Source organism: Triplophysa dalaica, chromosome 7, assembly GCF_015846415.1.
Source record: "Triplophysa dalaica isolate WHDGS20190420 chromosome 7, ASM1584641v1, whole genome shotgun sequence".
In the NCBI taxonomy this organism is placed as follows: Eukaryota; Metazoa; Chordata; class Actinopteri; order Cypriniformes; family Nemacheilidae; genus Triplophysa; species Triplophysa dalaica.
In genome coordinates, this window is record NC_079548.1 from 18014914 (window position 1) to 18036818 (window position 21905).

Below are 21905 nucleotides of genomic sequence, written 5' to 3' on the forward strand. Positions count from 1 at the left end.
ACAGGGTGAAGAATAAACAGCACATGTAAATGAGTTGTCACAGAATAAAAACTGGCCGTGTGAATAACTCATTTTGACAAAAATGTCCAATTTCAAGACGTTTTGTTTAAGGTGGAACATATATAAGTGATTGACAGCCTTCGTCCTCGTTTACTCTTGTTTTGTGGAAAACCATTTCCATCCATATTCACCCAAATTTCTCTCGTGAAAGGAGTAAAAACGTGAAGTCTCGACAGAAGTTGCGCCGTTTGCGTTGACGACGGGCGCTGTTGTGGAGCGCGCTCGACAGGGGGCGCTCTGACCACCTTCAACTATTCACCAAAAAAAGTGAACAAGACGTCATGTGGATCACGTTGCCCATAGATGGGACTGATTGAGATACACATGAAAACATTAGAGTTTGTATGAAGACCTCTATTTCCTACTGATTACAGTTATCTTTAAGGTGAGTTTGTACAGACATGTTCGCGTACATGCGCTCGGCTGAACGCTGTTTTAGCTGGTCGTGGGGCCACAGCTGCGCGGGTAAAATGCTACCGCGCTAGTCTACCTAGCGACTGTCTATGTAACGTTAGCACAATAGGTTGCATGGCCATCCATCAAGCTAACACACATTTAAATACACACATCAGTCCTGATTTCATCGAAAAACAAGCCAAATACATTCGTGGGCATTTTAGCACAAGTTAAAGATAAAAACGTATAAATTATTTTAACTTGGGAAGGTGTGGCCAGGCAATCGACCTGTCTCAAACATTGGCGAGATACTTATCTTAACAGTTTATTAAGGCATCGAATGTGGGTTTATATTTCCCAAATCATTGTTTGAACGATAATGTGACGTCGTTTTTAACGCGCATGCTGCGATTCATGCCGCTGTTGCGTTGAAATAAAGATTTTCCTAAGTGTCTGCGTAAGAAGTTTCCACAAGTCACGCCACCTCGCATACTTTGGGATGAAGTGGTTGACGCTTATCTAAAACGTCGGGCCAAAGTTGAGGAAGTGTGTTGTTTAACTACTTTGCTGCCGTGTATCGCGCCATGTTGATTGTTGTTAATATCGCCAACCCGTTGTGAGACATTTGCTGGATCGAGGCGTTGTTAGATGCGCTTGTTGAACCGAGCGGAACAGGAAGGATTTTCCATAAAAGGATTCGCATTACGCCATAGGAATTTTAAATCTGTATGTTGTCGTGTGACCTGTCTGTATATCGAAATATTTCCAGGTGAGAACAGAGTCGAGTCTCGCATGGGAAGATGTCAGTCACATCACAGGACAGAAGAAGCCGGTGGCAGGACATTGAAGAGGGACTTAAGTTTATTCAGTAGGTTTGAACGTCTTCATGTGAACTTAAGTTACTTTGATAATAAAGAAGAGACTGTCAAGTGATTCACTTTGGGTTGTACCTGTGAAAGAAGAGGGGAAATTGACGTCATTTCACGTTGGCTGTATTTTGTAATATGATGTAAATGCAATTCAAACAGGAAGGAAACTTTATATCTTAGGTTAGCTGGTGCTGATTTTTCTTGCTTTCTTAACAAATGTTTGTTTTTCTGGTTGTTATTGTTTAACTTTTTTTTTTAACTTAAGTCACATTGTATTTTAATGCCTTAACATTCCACTTGTTGTTTTTTAGGTCCACGTTGCCTTTTCATGGCACTCAGGAGCAGTACGAGGTTTGTTGCTCGCGTTCATAACAAATAAATGAACAGATAAACAAAGTTAACAAATAAACTTTAAAAGCCGTAGAAGTTCTTGAATACATATTTATCCATTCGTTCCTCCAGGAATTCATTCAGGCTCTTGTGAGAAATCTGTTTGCCGAGGGAAATGACATGTTCCTTGAAGGCGAATGGACGAAATCTGTTGAATTACACACGGAGGCCTTAAACATTGCCGAGTATGCGGAATCGGAGGATATCGGCATCTCTCAAGAGATAAAGGAGAAGCTTCACGCTAACCGTGCCGCATCCTACTTAAACATTGTAAGATTATACGTTCTTTGTTTTCAAAGGGTTTTAATGTGTACGCGGAGGCCAAGACCCACCCGATGCGAAGGCTCTGCAAAGTGCATTAAAATCCTTCAATGCTTTGCTAGCTATGGATTATCCCGCTTATACTATGGTCAGTTGCCAAGTTAAAGCTTTAATTGATGTCATTATTGACCATACAGATGAAGTTATTTTCATCAGTTAAATTCAAATGTTGATCAAACTGACTAGAACTACTTGTGCATAATACCGTTTTAATGCACACCATCCAGCCAATCAGAATCAAGTATTCAGACAGGCCATTGTATAAAGTGAATTATTGTCCAGGTTGGTTTGTTAATGCGTTTGTTTGTGGTTACCTATCCAGGGGCTGCATGATCAAGCCCTGGAAGACTGTGAAAAAGCTCTTCAGCTGAACGAAGGCAACTACAGAGCACTTTACCGGAAAGCTCGGTGTCTGAAAGAGATGGGAAAACATCAGGCGGCGTATGACGCTGTGGCTAAATGCTCGATGGCAGTGCCTCAGGTCAGTGCACTTTACTACGGAGATTGAGAGAAATGTTGAAATATATTATAAATATTTACTTTGAATTTTTGTTGCAGGATGCCCACGTGATTGAAATGACACAGGAGCTTGCCAAAATGTTGGGCCTGAAAATCCGTAAGCCTTATGTGAGAAGCAAGGTAAAACAACAAAAAAAACACACGTTCACATTAAGAGCAAATTCGTTTTTTAAGACCTAGAAAATAGATGTGAACGATAAACGTCAAGTATAAGCCAAAAACTACATGGAAATGGAGATTTTTAATAACCATCCCCCAAGTTTGCACTAGATAGAATTGTAGCTTGATGATCAGTTCTTCGTTCTCTGTTTTTTTTTCACACAGCCTGCCTTGAATGTTTTGCCTGGCACAAGTCTATCAGGAGCTGGTAATGATAAGGTAAAACTTATCAAGGTCATGCACACAGTGTCTTAAAAAGTAGAAATGTCAGTCACCTCACAAAGTCGATTTTTTTCCTAACAGCATTCTCAAAGCTCTGCCTCTGTGGAATATATTGAAATGGGTATGTCAGTGTTTTTTTTACATACGGTAGTTTTTCAAAATGTATTATTTGCAGTAATCTAATTTATGCTTCGTTGCATAGAACTGGGCTCGTCTGTACAGGGTTTGGAAGGCTCGGTCAGTATGCCGGTGTGTTCTACTGTAAATGAGAATGTCGAGGTGAAGTCTCAGCCTATCGTCGGTGTAATCTCGCCACAGATCATTCCAGTTGAATCCTATAACCCAGAGCCTGTTCCATTGACCATGCACATGCCCCTGGTTAATGGAACCAGACACACTGACTCATACACAACAGAGACCCGGTTGGACTATGATACCGATATTATTGGGGATGATCTGGATGAGCTGTTGGACAGAGCAAGTCCTCCCGAGCCTTCTTTGGTAAGCTACAGATCCACATTTTTGGTCACAAGCCCAAAGGTTTGATGCAGATGTGTGTACAAATAATAGGCTGAAGCAAGAATTTGTTGTAATACTTTGCTTCTTATCTTATCTCAACAAGGATATTCCCACAGCAGAGGGACCTATTCCTTTACCCACCAGTATTGCTGTCAGTAGTTCCATGCAAAGTACTCTCCACATGCCCTCCCATCTGAGTCACCCGTTTATGACCGTAAATTTGCCAGCACCATACCACAAGCCAATTTCATCTTATTCTTTTGGTCTGGACACATTTTCCTCACCGTTGGATTCGTTGGATAATTTGTCAATTTCAGAGTCTCAAACAGGTATGTTGACTCTGTGAGTGTAAAATTATGCATCACCTGCAAAATGATGGGCGAATTGAGATTTGTATCCGTAATGACTCAAAAGTTGGGATCTTTGTGGTGAATCATTTGTGCCTCATTATGACCTCATATTTATATCACATCATAAAAAAATATGAATCCCCTCATTTATGCTTATTGTTAATAAAGACATTTCAATTGGGTCTTTGTGGTTTTTGTTTATAAATTCTGATTTCCCTTTTTATCTTTTTAAATCTCAAAAAGGACCAGATAAAGGTTTTAGCCAGCATCATTTCATGTCGGTAAGAGTTTATTTTCCCCGTGGTTAACGTTTTTATAAAAATAAAAAGCTTTCTTTTCTTTCAAAGTCACCTTTTTCCTCTTTCAGCTGGCCAACAGTGACATGTCCATGTCAAGCATTCCACCCATCAGGATGGGTTTCAGCACATCCGACGGGCTGTACGCGCAGCATTATCCCCCTCAGCTGGATCTTGCCAAGAACCCACTTGCTGATAGCCACGAATTCAAACAAGCCTGTACTTCATGCTACATTAAAACTGGTAAGCGTTAATCAATCATGCAGAAGCGTTGCTAGGCAGCGGCTGCCAATGCCGTCTTTTTGAAGCCAGAGGTTTGCATGTTCAGTGTTATTAATCACCCGGTGTCCACAGGACCTGGAGTACTGGATTACAGCTACCATCCAGAGGACCACAAATGCAAAAAAGATTTGCTGTTGGGCAGACGTAAGCATGTTGAGATCTCAACGTGGAAGCTTATTCGCCCGAGACCCAAAAACCAGTACATGGGTCCTTTTTATGTTTGCAAAGGTAATTGTTTGTGGCTTTTCTGCTTTTGTGACATTTTCACCTATGCATTTAGGTAGACGCTTAAATATAAAGGGACTTACATTAAAGGTATGTGTGCTCCCTGGTAATCAAACCATTGACTGCTGTGCAGTCAGCATAATTAGCATAATGGTCTGATTATTCAAGGGATAGTTCACCCAACAATTAAAATTCTGTCATCATTTACTCACCCTCTTGTCATTTCAAACCTGTATGACTTCTTTCTTCTGCAGATCACAAAAAAATATATTTTTAAGAAAGTTGAAAACCGAACAGCACTTGCACCCGTTCACTTCTATTGTATGGACACAAACCTAATTCAAGGAAATGGGGGTCAGATAACATTCTTCAAGATATATTCTTTTGTGCTCTGCGGAAGATGATAGCAAAATGTATATTTTTGGGTGATTTATCACTTTAATGGAATGCACCTAAACGTTTTGTAAACTGTTGTTTTATAGATGTAGCAATAGGGGAAGAATGCAGATATCTTGGACACTGTACCTTTGCTTACTGCCAAGAGGAAATTGATGTTTGGACGCTGGAACGCAAAGGCTTCATTTGTAGAGACAATCTGTCCGATCCATATGGACCTAGACCTAAGATCAATTTGACGGTTCCAAAAATCCTACAGGAGCACCATGGGATATTTATGTTCCTCTGTGAGGTACACCACACCTTTTCTTACAAATGGTTTGCTTTGAACAGATGGAACGATCAACTAACACCTTAACAGTAACTGATCACTTTAAGGGACATTTTAATGTTATGAATTAGAGAAAAGTATTTTTTCTGTAGCTAAACTGACTTCTAAAACACTTCCTGGGATAATTTTTTCTGTATAGATACGAATTTCCGTATTTTTTACCTTGTTGGGATCAGCTGCCCAAATGGCATAAATTATATATTATTTTAATTTGTGACGGGGTGAGGGAATGGAGATGTGCACGTAGTTATCATACAGCCGGCCAACACGATCCTTTCTGCGCTCTCTACGCTTGTTATAAATGCAGAGCGACTACTTCATTCAGAACATAATTTTGGGAGTTATCTTTATTTATCCAAAGAGTCTGTGAGAATTAGATGCCAAACACAGCTGTTTATATAAATTGCAAATACCTTTATTATTATTTATTAAAATGTCACCTGCATCCTCTGCTTCAAATAAATTATCCACCTGCCAAGCACCTGTACGTATAGTTTTCTGTGATATAGATATCCGCACCAGACCTGCATTGGAACTTATCTGCCAATCTCTGATACTAAAATAAAACGCTGATCGTGAAATGCTTTTAAATTAACATTAATTTATAAAACAAAAGTTTTATCTTAGGCCAGATTGGCCTACATATTCTTAATAAAATAAACACAGACTTTACTCCCTTCATACTTTGAATTATGCCTTTTCTATCACTGAACTTTCGATTTAGCACACACATGATGAACAATATTCGAGGTACCAGTCTTGTGGCTTTCATAACAATTCAGTGCATCACAGTCGTTGGATATAACACACCCAGCACTTGATTCATCCTTGTTAACCACTTCGCTAAAACTTCTTTCTTTCTTTCTTTCCTTCCTTTTGTTTTGTTTTTAATTCTCCTTTTTAAATTTCTCGGATCTGTTTTAAGAAATGACCCCCCTCTACCGCCGACACGCACGTATTTATTTTAAATGAGTGCAAATTGGCGTCTGCCTGCTGAAAATGCATTTAAAACACATTCTTATTTATAGAGAAATTTTGTTAATATTGTTATATGATCTCATCCAATCGCGACCCACCCGCAATTAATCAGAATGTATTTTTTATTACCTGACCCACCCGACCTGCGGATCATCGGCAGCGCCCGCGGATGTAACCGTCATCCGCGCATCACTAGTATGGAAGTCTCAAGGCCACAGTTTTCTTTTCTTGTGTTCAATTATTCTTTCAATTGTATTGTAATCGGCAGTAATTCATTAAAGTTGGTTTAAAATAGGTCTTATTTGACATTAGAATAAGATATTTACAAAGCATCAACCTAGTATTATATATTGTTTAGGTCACTGTTAATCTAATAAACATTTGAACATATATTTCCAAAATTGCCAGTCAGAATTAGTTAATTGTAATAGATCTTTTTCACTAAGCAACACAAAAATAAACTATTTTTTGCAAGCATGTTTTTAAACATGTAACATTAAAGACTTGTTTTTGAAGGGGATTGGGGTTGGGCAGGGTGTGTGCAGTTTTGTGCATTCCTCCACTTAATTGCATCATTAAACTGGACTGACTGGTTTTCTAATGAAATTCCAGTTTGTTCTTAATCTAACATTTGACTTGCTCTGTAGGTTTGCTTTGATCACAAACCCAGAATAATCAGCAAAACCAATAAGGACAACCCCGGTCTATGCTCGCACCCTGTGACAAAGCATGCATTTGAGGAAAAGAAGTAAGCATCTCTTCTTGTGTTGACGTGCTTTACAGTGAATGGAGTGATTTTGAATAATCACTACACTGCAAAGAAATCATTTTCTTGGTATTTTTGTCCTGCTTTCTAGTACAAATTTGTAAAAAATATTAATTCAAGCTGCATGTACTTAATAAACAATATAACCTGAAAAATTCTTAAAATGTTCCTATTTTATAACTATAATAATAATATAGTATTATAATATAATATAAACAATTGAAATAATTAAAATATTTTTTTGCTATTCCCACTGTAGGACACATGAATGGTTTATTTGTAAACTACCGATGTGTATGTATGTATCGAATTTGGACAAAAATACTAAGAATTCATTTGAATTCGTTTGTTGATTTGTTTTTTTTTTATATACACGTTATGCATGTACATACATGATGGAGTCTGCAAACTGTATCCGCTTCCATTGTTAGAGCAGAACACTACTTTTACGTTTTCATATAGCAGATGCTTCTATCAAAAGCGACTTATAAATCAGAGAGCTTTTAATTTAACCTCAGTGCTTTTGTGTTACATTGGTACAAATACATTGTGTTCATCAGTCATAGTAATGTATAGCTTTCCTGGAGATCAATGGTTAGAGCATGGCGCTAACAACGCCAGGGTCGCAATCCCAGGGGATTGCACGTGTTTAGAAACTATGATGCATTAGATGATGCAATGTAAGTCGCTTTGGATAAAAGCGTCTGCCAAATGCATAAATGTAATGTAAATGTGTATTCCTGGGATCTGTCAAAAGCGTCTTTTTAACTGATATCTGTTATTTCTCAGATGCCTTGTACATATTATGAAGGATAAAACGGTGAAGTACACCAAAATTCGTCCCTACCACAGTGCAGGCCAAATGGATTTGTGTAGGCACGAGGTACGTTACGGCTGCCAGCGTGAGGATTTCTGCTTTTACGCCCACAGCCTCATCGAGCTTAAAGTTTGGATGATGCAGAGTGAACAAGGTGACAGTCTAACATCTCATGAGTTATAAGACATCAGAGCTGACAGAAACACTAAACCTTGTGTTTTTTTTTTAGGCATCTCGCATGAAAATATTGTTCTAGAGTCCCAGAAATATTGGAATATGAACGCTGCTCCTCAGGTAGAATATATATATATATAATGACCCACAGACGTGTACTCGTGTCTCTATGAATGAGCTCTTGGAAATTCTTTTTTGTGGCAAACCCACAGGAGAGCCCAGCAACCTTGCGCAGATTTGGTCCGCCCAACCTAAAGATGCAATTTGTATGCGGTCAGTGTTGGAGAAACGGCCAAGTCATCGAGCCAGACAAAAACAAGAAGTATTGCAGTGCCAAGGCGAGGCATCCGTGAGTCCCTTTTGTATGCTAACTTGCTAAACTGCTGTTATAAATTTAATCTTGTGCAAATGTCTGATCGTATCACTTTTCTGTTGACCAGTTGGTCTAAAGAGAGACGGGTGGTGCTGGTTAGCTCTGTTGAACGGAAGAAGTGGACCACAGTTCGAACTCTCCCAACAAAAAAGCCTGTTCCTCTGCAGTTTGAAGTAAGTGTAATGTTTTGTGTGACTCACTCTGAAATCCAGGTTTAAATTTACAAATCTTATGTTGAAAAAAAGTATCAAAGTTTGATTAATACCATTGATTACATTATGATTTCATTGTTTAACGTGGCCTTAGTTAATATTAGAATTTCCCAGGTTATATTTTATTACAGAATGTTCTTAATATTATGTTGGATGATTTTATGAAGAAAACAATAAATCGCACAAAAAATTACTTGTACAAACTGGGTCTCGTTTGACAAAAGAACTATAAACAAAAATAGTTTTTGTTTTTAATAATATTGTCTCTTAAATAATCATTATTTCTATGCTTGTTTAGATTTGCATGCATGTGGCAGCTGGTAAAAAATGTCAGTACATTGGAAACTGCACATTTGCGCACAGCACAGAGGAGAGAGATTTATGGACCTTCATGAAGGAGAACAATGGTAAGTTTATCATGCTTCGGACTAGCAAACCCTTAAAGTTACTAGAACATAATGTACATAAGGAATGTCACATTTATTTTATTACATTTATCATTCACCTATAGGAATGCACTGCAACATATATATCATTTACTGATTACTTTTTCCCCCTTTTTTGTGTGTAGTTCAGCTTTACTGTTAATTATTATTGTGCTATGGCAAAAAAATTATATATTTTGGGTAATGTTCAAATCTGACTTTTTTTTTTTTATTTAAAGTTCAGATTATGTTTGGAACATCGAATAGTGTAAAAGATGTTTGCATGCTTAATGATCATTTGTGTTTGTAGTTTCAGACATGGAACATCTATATGAGATGTGGCTACAGTCTCAGAGGCCGGGCTGGAGTGAGGAGACCTTCAACAGTTCTCTGAAGGAGAATGGCAAACAGATTCACATGCCCACAGATTATGCTGAGGAAGTGGTATGAAAACACGTTATCAAAATACAAGTTTTGTTTTGTTTTTCTGTATTATTGCTTGATCTTAGTCCGTGCTTTTTCTTTTTTCATTTATATAGAACATTTTTTTAATTTAAATGATTTGATTTCTGATTATTCATTCTAAAAGTAACACGCCACCCAAATATAAAAGTTCCTTCAAGATTTAATCACCCTCAAATTGTTCCAAATCTGTATAATTTTTTTGATTTGCTGAACACAAGTAAAGATGTTTGGAATACTCTTAGCAACTGAGATTTCTGGGGCACCATTGACTTCCATAGAAGGAAAAATATTTATTTTATGGTACTTTTGAACACAATAGATATTTAGAAAATCAAACCAGTTATGGAGCACCTTTGATGTCCCAGAACTGTCCGTTGCTAACATTCTTCCAAATATCTTTGTGTTCAGCAAAAAAATATACATGTATACAGGTTGGGAACAACTTGAGGGCGAGTAAATAATGACAGAATTTTCAATTTTGGGTGAACTATCTCTTTAATTCCCTAATAATTTCCCAACCTCACACCATAAATTGCTTCCTAAACAGAATCTTTATAACTGAAATGTTGTTTTATCAGGCTGGAAACCATTGTTGGTTGTGTGGGAAAAACTGCAACAGCGACAAGCAGTGGCAACAGCACATCACCTCCGAGAAGCATAAAGAGCGAGTGTTCAACTCTGAAGATGATCAGAGCTGCTGGCAGTATCGCTTCCCAACTGGCACTTTCAAAGTCTGCGAGCGGTGAGTCGAAACGTCAGTCGGAAACGTTTGAGACAGGTTGAGGTAGTGTCAATGCTAACGGATGGGTTTCGATCTTTTTAGGTTCCTCAAGGGCACCTGCACGGAAGGGGAACTCTGTATGCTGGCACATGGAGAGGAGGAGTTGAACGAATGGAGGGACAGACGGGAATTTCTTTTGATGAAACTTGCCAAAGCCCGTAAAGATCACTTAATAGCACCAAATGATGATGACTTTGGCAAATATAGTTTTCTGCTTAAAGATATTATGTAATGTTTTAATTAATTTGACAGTTATCGCAAGGTGTTCTGGAACTAAAATGTCTTGGGTTCAGTATTGAATCGGGCGAGCATGGTGTAGCTCTCCGTGGTGGATGAGACGATGCTCCTCCTAGATTTTCGTGACAGCACAGAGTTGGCCTTGTGTTCTGAGTAATCACGGCTTTGTTGCTTTCATCACCGGTTAAAATCAATGCACCGCCGCCTTTTTATGTTTCTGTTCTTAACTAGCACACAGAGGATCACCTTTCAGGGTCTGGAATTCTGATTTTGTTATAGAGACCCCAAGCGGTAGGTATGACAGAAGGTGTATTAAGAGGCATGTTGAGAAACTCCTGAGATTCCCGTGGAATGTTTACGCCACAGAATGTCGTCTCCGCTTGTTTGTTCTTTATTTTCTTTTGGCCCTGTATCTCTGTTCTTTAAATTAGTCTGTTGAATGAGTGTTGTTCGTTGGTATTATACTTACCAACGCAAACGCAATAAAGTTTTTATTTTCTCATCTGTTGATTCTGAGAGCAAAATTGTGTTAGAGAAATGATACCATCTGTGTGTATTAATAAAGGATTCGAAGATTGAAGGTTTATGTCGAGAACCGTTTTGGATGTTGGAAAAGTGATTACCTGCTAACTGCACTTCTGTGATGATAATAAATGCATTGTGCATCGAATCTGGTGTTAGTTACTTTTTATACAATGAAAAAAAACCTGGTTGCAAAACTTTTAAAAATAAAAAAGTTAACGCATTAACACACCTCGCGGTACTTCGCCGTACATGACGTCACACACTGATCGTTCTGCGCAGCGCTGCTTCAAGTCAAGGGCGCCTACGGGTTTTTGCAGTGACGCAACTGCCGTTTAGGAACCACCCACTGAAGGGCAACAAGCCTTTGTTTCGCTGCCCGCCAGTTCTTTTTAAAACGTTTTTTCTTTTAACCCAAAATGCCGGACAGTTGTTGTTCAGTAGGATGCACGAACAGACGAGGAGACAAACCCGGGTTGTGCTTCTACAGAATTCCGTCGGAGAGAGAAAACCCGGAGAGGAGGAGATTGTGGATTTGTGCTATCAGACGCGCCTTCATCCCGGAAGAGGGCACACAATGGCAACCGTCAAAGTACACACGACTTTGCAGCGAACATTTCATCAAAGGTAAGCTTAAATAAACATCAAGTATAAAAGCTGTTGTATACGTAGTCGTTTTATCTTTAGATATCCGTTCATACGTGAGATCGTTTTCGTGCAGAGACGCAACCAATTGAAATGGCCTTGATCAGTTAAAGGGATACTTCGCCCAAAAATGAAAATTCAGTGATGAATTACTTTACCTCAGGTTGTTCCAAACGTGTATAAAGTATTTTGTTGTGCATGGTTGAGATGCACCCGCCATTCGTAGGTTATTTCTTAAATGTGAACGTAAAGTCCGCACTATGAGTCTTAGCAACTTGTTCGTATCAACTCTGTACTGTACGTTTGTCGCTTGCACTATTGGTCTATTAGCTAGTAGTTCGTAAACTCTCCGTAAAGTAATGCGTAGTGGCATAAAATGACGTGCATGCAAGAGTCCAATAGCAGCATTGAAATTTGTGAATTTCAAAGCGTTCTTGATTTAAACTTATTTCACCTGTTCAAATGCTGTTTAAAAACATTACAGCACAATAAAATTCTTCTAAATATCTTCCTTTGTGTTTAGCAGAACAAAGAAATGTATAGAGGTTTGGAACAATCTGAGGTTGCACAAATGATGAGAAGTTTCATTTTGGGGTGAAGTATCCCTTTAACACATGTTGGTTGTGAACCCACGTATATTATAGGTGCCAAATCTGACGACCCGTCGTCCCCTGACTGGATACCATCTGTCTTCTCGCAGTCTCCAGTCACCAAGAAGAGGAAGAGGAAGAAAGATGTGGATAGGTCCGAACAGAGCAAGAGTGAAGAGGAGATGAAGGAGCAGGCTGCAGTGGATGTCCTTCTAAAACTGTCATCAGCATCACATACTACGTATGACCGAAAGTGTAACAGCAAAATGTGCAAGGAAAAGATCACAAGACTTCAGGAGGAGTGCAATGACCTCAGGAAGGAAAATCGAAGGCTGAAGGACATTATAAAAACAGGAACATTTAATGAACTGGCTTTAAAAACAGATGACCACGAGGTCAAGGCAATGACTTGAATGGCCACAATTCATGTTTGAGGTTGCAATTAAATGTTCCACTTTCACTGCTTAGTTGTATCAATCTTCAAGGTCTAGATTACAAATGCTAGTGGAGCGATAAGAAGATCCATTGAAGTGTTGACACAAGACTTGTGTCTGAACGAACCGAGAGCTTTAGCCGGAAACACCTATGATATTTAAATAGGTCCTCATAAAGATGTTGTTGGCAAACATTGAGTACATTTTTATCTGTTATTAATATTTTGTTGATCCGCTTGTATAGTAATATTCTGGAGTCATTCACTTGGGCTTTGTCTTTATAAACCTTGCACATGTGTTCAATTCTCAAAGTTGAGTTTCAGTTTATACCCCAAGTACAACTATGTAACCTGAATACAAACTTATACTTCTTTAATAAGATATTTCAGTTTAAAGCAAGGTGTCTATTGTCCAAAGTTGTGCATCAATTTTGGTTGGGACTGTGCTGCTTCTACCAATTGTGCTAGAGGAACAAGGGGTTATTTGATCTAAATTGATTTGGTTATGATATCATAAATACTTAATATCATAAGGCAACATTCATAAAATAGTTATAACGGTCTCACAAATGCACATGAAACCCATGAACAGACACTTAATAAACATTTTCCCCAGTAGAATTTTTTTATTGTTCAAGTAGAGTCAAACAAACACTGGACAGACTGAGCAATACAAGCAATATACTGTCTGATCACCCTACTGGCAAAACACCCTCAAGTTGACATGCGTGTACTGTCCATTTGGATTGCGCTTCTGTAAAGTCAACAAATAATTCTCAAATTCACAAAAATGTAAGTGACAGTTCCCTAAATGTATAAATCATATAAGTAATGACAATGAAATCATTTTTGTTGCATATTCTAGTTTTGGCTACCTGTTTAAAGGCCTGATTGTTCATTTTGTTTAATACATTTTAATAGACAACATTTGAATGGTCACTATATAAAAATAAATCATTTCTTTTTTTCTTTGCGGTGACACAAAAACTAAATGAATGATAAAAAATAATACTGTGAAAGAACTCTGTATCCGGCTGCACAGCACACAGACCATCTATAAAAATAATATTTACACTTTAAAATTATCAATCTCACAATTTAGAAATGTGCTCAACCACAACAACGAATGCCTCTGATGCCCCCACATCAATAAAAAGGCTTCAGTCATTGGCTTTCACTCATATTGTGGCTTCCTAGCAGGTCTGAACCGAAAAGAGCAATCTCTGTAACAAAATCTCTTGTATGCCAAATGAAAAATAAAAACTGCATATGAAAGCATGATAATGTAAGAGCATTGATTTGGTTTTTACTTTACAACATTTGGCAATTTGTCATATTGTGAACGACTTATATTACTTTTACTTATGTATAAAGTGAGTCATAATACATGACGACAAAAACAAGCTTAAAGCATCTTATTAAAAATCACCAAACAACAGTGCAAAATATATTATGCGAACAAAAAGCCTCATAATCATCTAAAGCTGACCATGTTTTTGACATGGTCAGTACAATCAGTCCATCTTAAGCCCAGAGCCAGCTCTGGTCAAAAGCAGCACAAACAGAATCTGTCCTGGTTAAGCGTCAGATCTTCGTTCAAGCTCTACAAATAATACGCATTGCATGTGATATCAAACGCAGCCGATCATCAATTTCACATTATAATAGGGTTCTATTAGACCACCACAAAATGGGGGAATCAAAACTCATTACAACAAAGTGACTTAACAACTGCATGCAATAGGTTTGTCTTTCACCATTTAAAAGGGATGTTCACATCAGTGTTGAGTGGTTTTGAAATGATTCGAGACATGATAGTCTGTACACAAAAAGTCTGATAGTCTGTATACAAAAAGTTAGGTGTGGCTTTCAGTGCCATTAGGGGTGAGCTTGGTCTTGTGCTCTACCTTTGGGCCCTTGGCTGAATACTGGACCAGCAGGAAGGGCTCCTTGGTTTCACCTTCACCAACAATGCTTTCCTCATCTTCAGACTGACTGATGCGCTGCAGCCGCAAGTAGCACCAACAACCAAGAATTAATGCCCCTAGTGCAGCAATGGCAATGAGTATAACGATAATTGTCACAACCCCAGTGGTGGGGCTATGGTCCATGATAGACATCCTGACAGCTCAAAGAACAATTTTATTGGGTTCTGTTTTTTCTGGTCCACGGGTGGCGGATTTGGAAAGGTTATAGGTAATGTCCCCTCCTACATCTGAAAGACATTAATAAGACATACGACTGCAACATTTAGAGGGAAAATCACACAGAGGCCTACAGAAATTAATTTTGGTCCCTGGGTCAAGTGAGTAGACATTAACATTGACCAGGGGGTCAACAGTGTTGGGTGTACCTAATCACTTAGTAATTAGTTACTGTAATTTAATTAATTTACCTTTGAAAAAGTAAAGTAAGGGATTACTCTAAAGAGTTTTCTGTCCACTATTACTGCCGAGTAACTTGAAAAACATGGAAAAATCTGTTCTTTAGTTTGAAAACAGCTGGTAAATAAAAAAAGTGTTTGTATTATTAATAATACAATGGAATTGGAGGACAAAATGTGAAGATAAAGATTTACAACTCTACTTTTAATTTGAGACGTTATGTATGTGTTTTATATGTCGGTCATTAGGGGCTACTTGGAATAACATTTTTTTTAAAGGTGGTACTTCATCTGAAACGTTTGAGAAACCCTGCTCTAATGTTTCCTCCTCACATTTGTTTACTTTGGTCGGTTCATAAGAATAATTTATGTAGCTGTTTATTATTTATTTGAATGGAGCTGCTTTGGAACAATGCACATTGTGAAAAGCGCTATATAATTAAACCTGAATTAAATACACTTGAATTGAATTAATGAATTAAGCCCTTTCATGTATATTCTGGATGTAGGTTGATGTAGGATATAGAATGTAATCAGTAATAATTAATAAAATACTTTGTGGAGAGAGTCAATTTTACAGAAATCTAATTACACTATTGAATATAAAATTAATAACTAGATAGTTAACTTACCCAACACTTCCAGTCAACCACACTATGCTTTGTTTTACTACTGGCTGTCAATTTGGGTCACCTTAAGATTACTATTTGTGAAGTTTAGATATCAAGTACATTTTTTTCCTTCTGTCCTCTGCAAAATATGGGTTGTAATGCAAAAGCGTATTGAGGACCAAAGTGATTCCCCTCATCTCTTGGAAAACAAACAGCATTCTAAAATTGTCCATTTGATACTATAAGCAATTAAACGTGCTTCGTTTAACTGCATAACGAAGTAGGCACACGACCTCAATAAAGCTACAGGTTATGCAACACATTTGCTGTGAGCATCTCTTGAAGACGTCAACGTTGCCCACGCGCAGGTGTTAAATGCGCATGAGCTTTGATTATCGCTGTTAATGTCACTGAGCCATGTTTCATATGTTGCAACATTAATGCAAAAGTGTGACAAATAAAGCCAAAACAATTCAAGTAAAGGAAAGTGTCAAGTAATGCCGCAGCCATCATTTTTGCACACAAGCGCTTTCTAACATCAGTTATGTACTAAATAGATGCAGTTGCTTTTTATGTAACGTCACGATCTATGATCGTAAACTGAAACGTAGCTTTTTATGATACAATATTGAGATACAGTTAAGGACGAAAGTGAAGCTTACCAGCATCAGGAGACGGTCCATTTTATCGACGAATAACGTTTATGTGCTTTTTCTCACCCTGAGACATTTTGCGGACACTTAATGCTTCACGCGCTGACACAAGATACACACGTCATTCAAACAATCGTCCGATATGTAGTATAAATCAAATCAAACGCGTATATTTCCGTCAGCCTAAGCATAGAAATATAAATAAAAATATATAGTTCATTTGTCACTGTCCAGGATATGACATCACGAATAAAAAAGCATACATCCAATCACATAACAGTACATCCCTTTGATAGGGCCATATGTAATATAAAAGTCCTGTCGCTTTTGTGTAAGTTGTTCTATATTTGCATAGATATGGTTTTTATGAATTAAATAAACTTATAGGTAAAAAAAACTATCCATGAACTTTAGACATAGATACGATGTTTTCAATAAAACTGTCCGTTAAAACGTTTTTATGCTTTTATAAATTTTATTTGCAACCAATAATAAAATAAAAGCACTTTTAATTGCTGCTTTAAAGTTGAAGTTTAATCAAATTGTTGCATGTGATTTGAAGTAAAAACTTAATTGCTCTTTCTGACCACTATGAATGAACGGATCTTGGAGTTTGACACCACATGATGTCTATATTTGATACTTTCAAAACTTCTTCAATTAATAAACTGCTTTTTTATAAGATTACAATGTATGTTTAATAATAATTTAAATATTGATTAAATCATCCAAATTCGTGCATTTTTTGTGACTTTTTTTCTCAGACTCGTAGTAAAAAAATTACGTTGGGTTTGCTGAAAACATGCTATGTATCAGAAACGTATAGCCTACCACACTATAACATTTACACAAAATTCACACCAAAAATCATTTGGATCATCAATCTATAGGTGTGTATAGGGTGACGATACACGACGAAAATTTTTAACATTAACGTTGCGTTTAATACAAACACAGGCCTTTGTTGAACTCAGTGGATGTATCTGGTGACCAAACACGGAACTATAAAGTATCCATCTGGTTAACTTTTCACCTTTTTCCGCCACTTTTAAGAAACATCTTCACATATATATTCCGGGTTTTACTTTATGCGTGTTTAGATCACTGTATCAACAGCTTACTCCACATTTTCTGGTGTTAAATGATCTTTTATCGAACTGGATATATCCCCCTTCACGTCCCACCCACCATCAGTTTCGGGAAACAGCAAGTGCGTAACAAACCTAAGCAGGAAGCGTCTTTTGTTGTGATTGTCCTATCAAGAAAACACGAACAAATAGTAAGTTTTTGTTAACATTTGTTAACACTTGTTTTATCAAAAAGGTTAGTTATTGGTATACTTTTGAGAATATAACCCATTGCGAAAAGCTTTGATAACTTAAGTTTCACTTTGACGGAAGTTTGGGATATTTGTATGCCTTCGGTTAGACTTGAATTTAGAGATATAGCCTTAACTAACCAAGGTTGTAGTAAAAAAGTTGTAACCATATCCTTTGACGTGTCTTTTTTTTCAAACCATATAGTTGAACTACAATTTTCATGGTTCAAGTATGGCATATATAGTAAGACTATGGTAAATTGTGGTCACTGGGGTTTTACTACAATACCATAGTTAAACTATGCTTAGTGTTGTTAAACCATTGTTAATTTTCATAAGGGTGGTTTTAATAAGTTCAACCACTAGGAACTTAGATAACATATAATGATACAATATTTTTTATATGATCTATATCATTTTATTTGTATATGTTATTGTTAATACAGCACCAAAGGCAATGGCAAGCGCACCTCCGTTGGAGACATCAACTCTCGTGGGATTCCCACCACCTCCACCCTATGAGGAGACAATGGGTACAGTCCCACTGTACACACCAGGACCGATGTACTATCCTCCAAATGATGTGAAGGGAGCTCAGCCTCCATATCCACAACAAGCCTATGGAGAGATGTATCCACCACCCCCAGGAGCTCAACCGGTCACCACACCTGTTGGTAAGACCCCTTCTCTCTCATTCTCAAACAGAGAATACACGGGACAGATCGGTTAAGATACATGGGTAATAATTTATAATTATGGTTAATATTTGGATTTGCCATCTTGTTAATGGGTTTTAAATGGCAGAATCCTCGGAATCAGCAGATTCTTATTTGTTTAATAAAACCTTTTTGTATGTATTACATCCCATCCCTCTGTGTACTTGAGAGTCATTTAAAATGTTGAAATAGATTTTAGTACTACTTTAATTTTAAGCAGATTAATATAGGAATAGTTTATTCATGTTTAAATAACATAGCCCAAGTTACAAGCGTTTGAACAAAACATGGTATGACCTATTTCTGTGAATACAACTTTAGACATTGTTCTGATAAACGTTGTTAACCTATAACCATTTTGATTTCCGCACCACCGGCTGGTAGTCTAGATAGTAAACCACACAAACCAGCTAGTTCAGAATAGGTTTTTCTACAGGCCCCTTTATTTAATTTGAACAGTTGACAGCACATGTGTCAGTATTTTAAGGTATTTCTGTGTTCTTCAGTGTCTGTTCAGACGGTGTATGTCCAGCCTGGTGCGCTGTTCAGAGATATCCCAGTTCAGGTACATTGTCCAGAATGCACACAGAATGTGACGAGTCAGCTGGATTTCACATCAGGTACATTAACCTGGCTCTCTTGTGCAGGCCTGGCCATTTTTGGGTAAGAAAAACATTCATACATCAGTTTTCATGTTTTTCAACTTTTACTGATGACAACTGGATGCTTGATGTCACATGAACACGTTTTTCATTGTTCCTCTTTGGATCGTTTCTCCCTTCCTCTAGTTGTTTCTATGGGTGTTGCCTGATTCCCTTCTGTGTGGATAGTTTGAAGGATGTAACCCACCGCTGTCCAAACTGCCGCAGAACTTTAGGTGTTTACACAAGAATCTGAAGCATTTGCAGAGGAGCTGTGAAACATACCTGATGTGTATCTGAAGAACAAAATCTCATCAAATTAACTTGAGCATTTTCACTGCTGTTGACACAACTGAAATACATATACATGTTTATCAATCTATCTATTCCTTAATATGCATTTTACACTGACATTCTTAAATTTATACTCACTGTGATAAAGTAAATAGCACATATACATGTTTACCTGTTGGAATGTTTATTGTATACAGGTTAAGTATCTGCAATACTTTTGCTTTACTAAAAATGCCCTTAAAGTTGAACAATTCAAGAAAATTAAACAAGCAACCAAAATAACATTAAGCTTTATGGCAAAGTCTGCTGGAGATCTTCTACTTCATTTCTCCAGTTTTTCCGGTGAATGGTGGCATTGTCAGAAAGATCTGCCATCTTAACTGCACGCAGAACTGGTTCTGGACTATGAGACTGAATGACCCCCATAATCATTACATATTTACCTGTAAACAAAATTTAAAAGCATTAACGTTGCATATATCATACTTTCTTGTCAATTAAAGGTCAGTAAATGTTTTGTCAACTTTGTTATTAAAATGCGCTTAATAGTTTCAAAGTTGATTTGTGTGACGTCATTATTTCCCACAATAAACATAAGTAATCCAGATTTGGAAGTAAAGTTATCGTAAACAGGGTGTAGATCGGCGGCATTAGTTGTTATTTTATAATGTTAATGTAGTTTAATAATGTCACCAGATACAACTTAGGTTGAAATGCTTCAGAAGGGTTTAAATTATTATACGATAATAAATACTGTAAAGCTATTGTTATCATGTAAAATAATGTTAAATGTTACCTTACTGTAACCAAACCGTCAGCGTCAGAGAACAAAGTATTAATGTGATGCCTAACATATGTCATAAGTTCTAACTGACCAGGACTGAGACACGGCTTTCCCTTTGGCACGTTGTTAACGCCATTAACGAGGAAGTTTCCGGTCTCGTCCAGCATCAGTACTGTGTTGAGATCAGATTGGACCTCCACCACCGTCCCCTGCATCCAGACCACAGAAAGCCGTAATAAGTTGTCTTTGTTTGAACCCAGTCTTTTAATTATATACTCTGGCTTTCCATTTGATGCCTGACACTCGTTTCCCTCGCGTAGCTGGCTGGATAACACTTTCACTGGAGGACATCGTGTCTTATCGCCACTGATAAAGCTCGAACCGATCATCCCTGCGCTTCTTGAATCCGCGGAATCCCGCGGTAATTTTCTGAAGAGGCAAAACCGGATATGGGGAGATCGTTTCAAAATAAAAGACACCGTATCGAGAGAGCAATTGAACCCATCGAACCCACATGCGCCTATGCCAGTTGAATACATGAGACGCACGGAGACCGGAAGTCGGACAACTGTAGGTTTCTCAGCGCCATAGTATGGGCTTGTTTGAGATGGCCAAATTCTGTGCAGCATCGATCACAGGTGACCATAGCAAGATGCATAACGTTACCGGTTAACGTAAATGTGTTGATATCTTTTTTCTTAAGTGTTCCATTGATAAGTCCATTAACTGAAGTAGTTTAAGTTGTTTTTATGTGGAAAAACACACCTATGGGAAATATATTGTCCCCACAAACAACTTCATGTAAAAGCATTGGCAAGTAAATTGCACCTGCGATAATAGCACTTTTTATATTTAAGTATAACAAAAAAAATTACAAAACAAGATGGTATGCAGTTTACATTCAAAAACATACATTTTAATTGGGGCTAAGACAAGAAAAAAAAGATAATACAACAAACCAAGAAAAAAAATCACAATTTTCAATCCATCCATTTTAATACACTCAAAACAAGAAATACAATTTATATTATCGAAGAAGTCTAAAAACATTCCAGCTTTTTATTTTTGCTTCTGAAAGCATTTTTGAATATTGTCCTAAAGAATTCTTAAATATTATAAACAGGGTGATATAAAAAATACATTTGGGAATAAAATTCTTAGCTGACAAAAGTTAGTTATTCATTTTAATTAAAAAAAAGTCTGACCTCCTTTTCACAGTTTCCATATTTTTTTTATAAACGACATGTTAAAGTCTAACACATTTTACTCATTTAACCAAAATAATTGCATTTTGTCCAGGAATGAAAGAAAATATTGCTTTGAAAGGAAATCTGTGTTTTCTGGACACGAGTTACAGAATTTAAACAATATAGTTACACTCCTGAAGGACAAATATCAAATACCAATTTTAAATGAATTTCTTTGATTTTTGGGATTAACTGGACACTTTAAATAGAAGATTCTTATGTTTAAAGTCACCATGCAATCTAAGATGATATTTCTGTTGTTTTACACAGTTTTTTAAAATTTAATTCAATTAAATAAAAATTGATGCAATCAAAAATACAACTAATTATTATAATATGTGACCAGTAGGAAACAAACCAACATATTCAAAAATAAATCTCAAAATATTAAACTTTATTTAGGTAGGAAAAATAATTATTATAGGAGTTTACCGCCACCTGCTGTACAGTATATGTTACGACAAGTGAGAATATGTCTTGCATTTACATTTAGTCATTACGCAGA

General features: G+C 37.2%; 5 protein-coding genes across 7 annotated transcripts; 3 read left to right on the plus strand and 2 right to left on the minus strand.

The window, feature by feature from the left end:
- The first annotated feature begins 267 nt into the window (after positions 1-267).
- zc3h7a (zinc finger CCCH-type containing 7A) lies at positions 268-11233 on the plus strand. Of its 3 annotated transcripts, XM_056752524.1 has the most exons (24): positions 268-445; positions 1226-1324; positions 1637-1676; positions 1788-1985; positions 2359-2517; positions 2595-2675; positions 2880-2933; positions 3018-3057; positions 3139-3173; positions 3255-3437; positions 3559-3784; positions 4049-4086; positions 4173-4344; positions 4456-4611; positions 5091-5296; positions 6961-7061; positions 7869-8050; positions 8126-8190; positions 8283-8419; positions 8511-8616; positions 8954-9062; positions 9391-9524; positions 10124-10287; positions 10369-11233. In XM_056752524.1, the coding sequence occupies exons 2-24, from the start codon at positions 1257-1259 to the stop codon at positions 10556-10558; spliced, it is 2844 nt and encodes a 947-aa protein (XP_056608502.1). In that variant the 5' UTR covers positions 268-445; positions 1226-1256; the 3' UTR covers positions 10559-11233. The 3 variants fall into 3 exon arrangements, with proteins under 3 accessions (XP_056608502.1, XP_056608501.1, XP_056608503.1); XM_056752523.1 differs by having other exon boundaries at positions 275-445; positions 3139-3437; XM_056752525.1 differs by lacking the exons at positions 268-445; positions 1226-1324 and adding an exon at positions 1341-1505 and having other exon boundaries at positions 3139-3437.
- A 193-nt stretch (positions 11234-11426) lies between these two features.
- LOC130426965 (THAP domain-containing protein 11-like) lies at positions 11427-13201 on the plus strand. Its single transcript, XM_056753992.1, has 2 exons — positions 11427-11712; positions 12375-13201. Exons 1-2 carry the CDS (start codon positions 11505-11507, stop codon positions 12731-12733), a joined length of 567 nt encoding a protein of 188 aa, XP_056609970.1. The 5' UTR covers positions 11427-11504; the 3' UTR covers positions 12734-13201.
- A 154-nt stretch (positions 13202-13355) lies between these two features.
- On the minus strand, positions 13356-16688 carry snn (stannin). Its single transcript, XM_056753993.1, has 2 exons — positions 16410-16688; positions 13356-14968 (listed from the first exon to the last, which is right to left on the minus strand). Exon 2 carries the CDS (start codon positions 14871-14873, stop codon positions 14610-14612), a length of 264 nt encoding a protein of 87 aa, XP_056609971.1. The 5' UTR covers positions 14874-14968; positions 16410-16688; the 3' UTR covers positions 13356-14609.
- A 774-nt stretch (positions 16689-17462) lies between these two features.
- litaf (lipopolysaccharide-induced TNF factor) lies at positions 17463-19534 on the plus strand. The gene is made up of 4 exons (XM_056753032.1): positions 17463-17679; positions 18165-18392; positions 18941-19097; positions 19223-19534. The coding sequence occupies exons 2-4, from the start codon at positions 18176-18178 to the stop codon at positions 19329-19331; spliced, it is 483 nt and encodes a 160-aa protein (XP_056609010.1). The 5' UTR covers positions 17463-17679; positions 18165-18175; the 3' UTR covers positions 19332-19534.
- Positions 19531-20604, minus strand: rmi2 (RecQ mediated genome instability 2). The gene is made up of 2 exons (XM_056753031.1): positions 20245-20604; positions 19531-19812 (listed from the first exon to the last, which is right to left on the minus strand). Exons 1-2 carry the CDS (start codon positions 20540-20542, stop codon positions 19661-19663), a joined length of 450 nt encoding a protein of 149 aa, XP_056609009.1. The 5' UTR covers positions 20543-20604; the 3' UTR covers positions 19531-19660.
- Positions 20605-21905: the final 1301 nt, after the last annotated feature.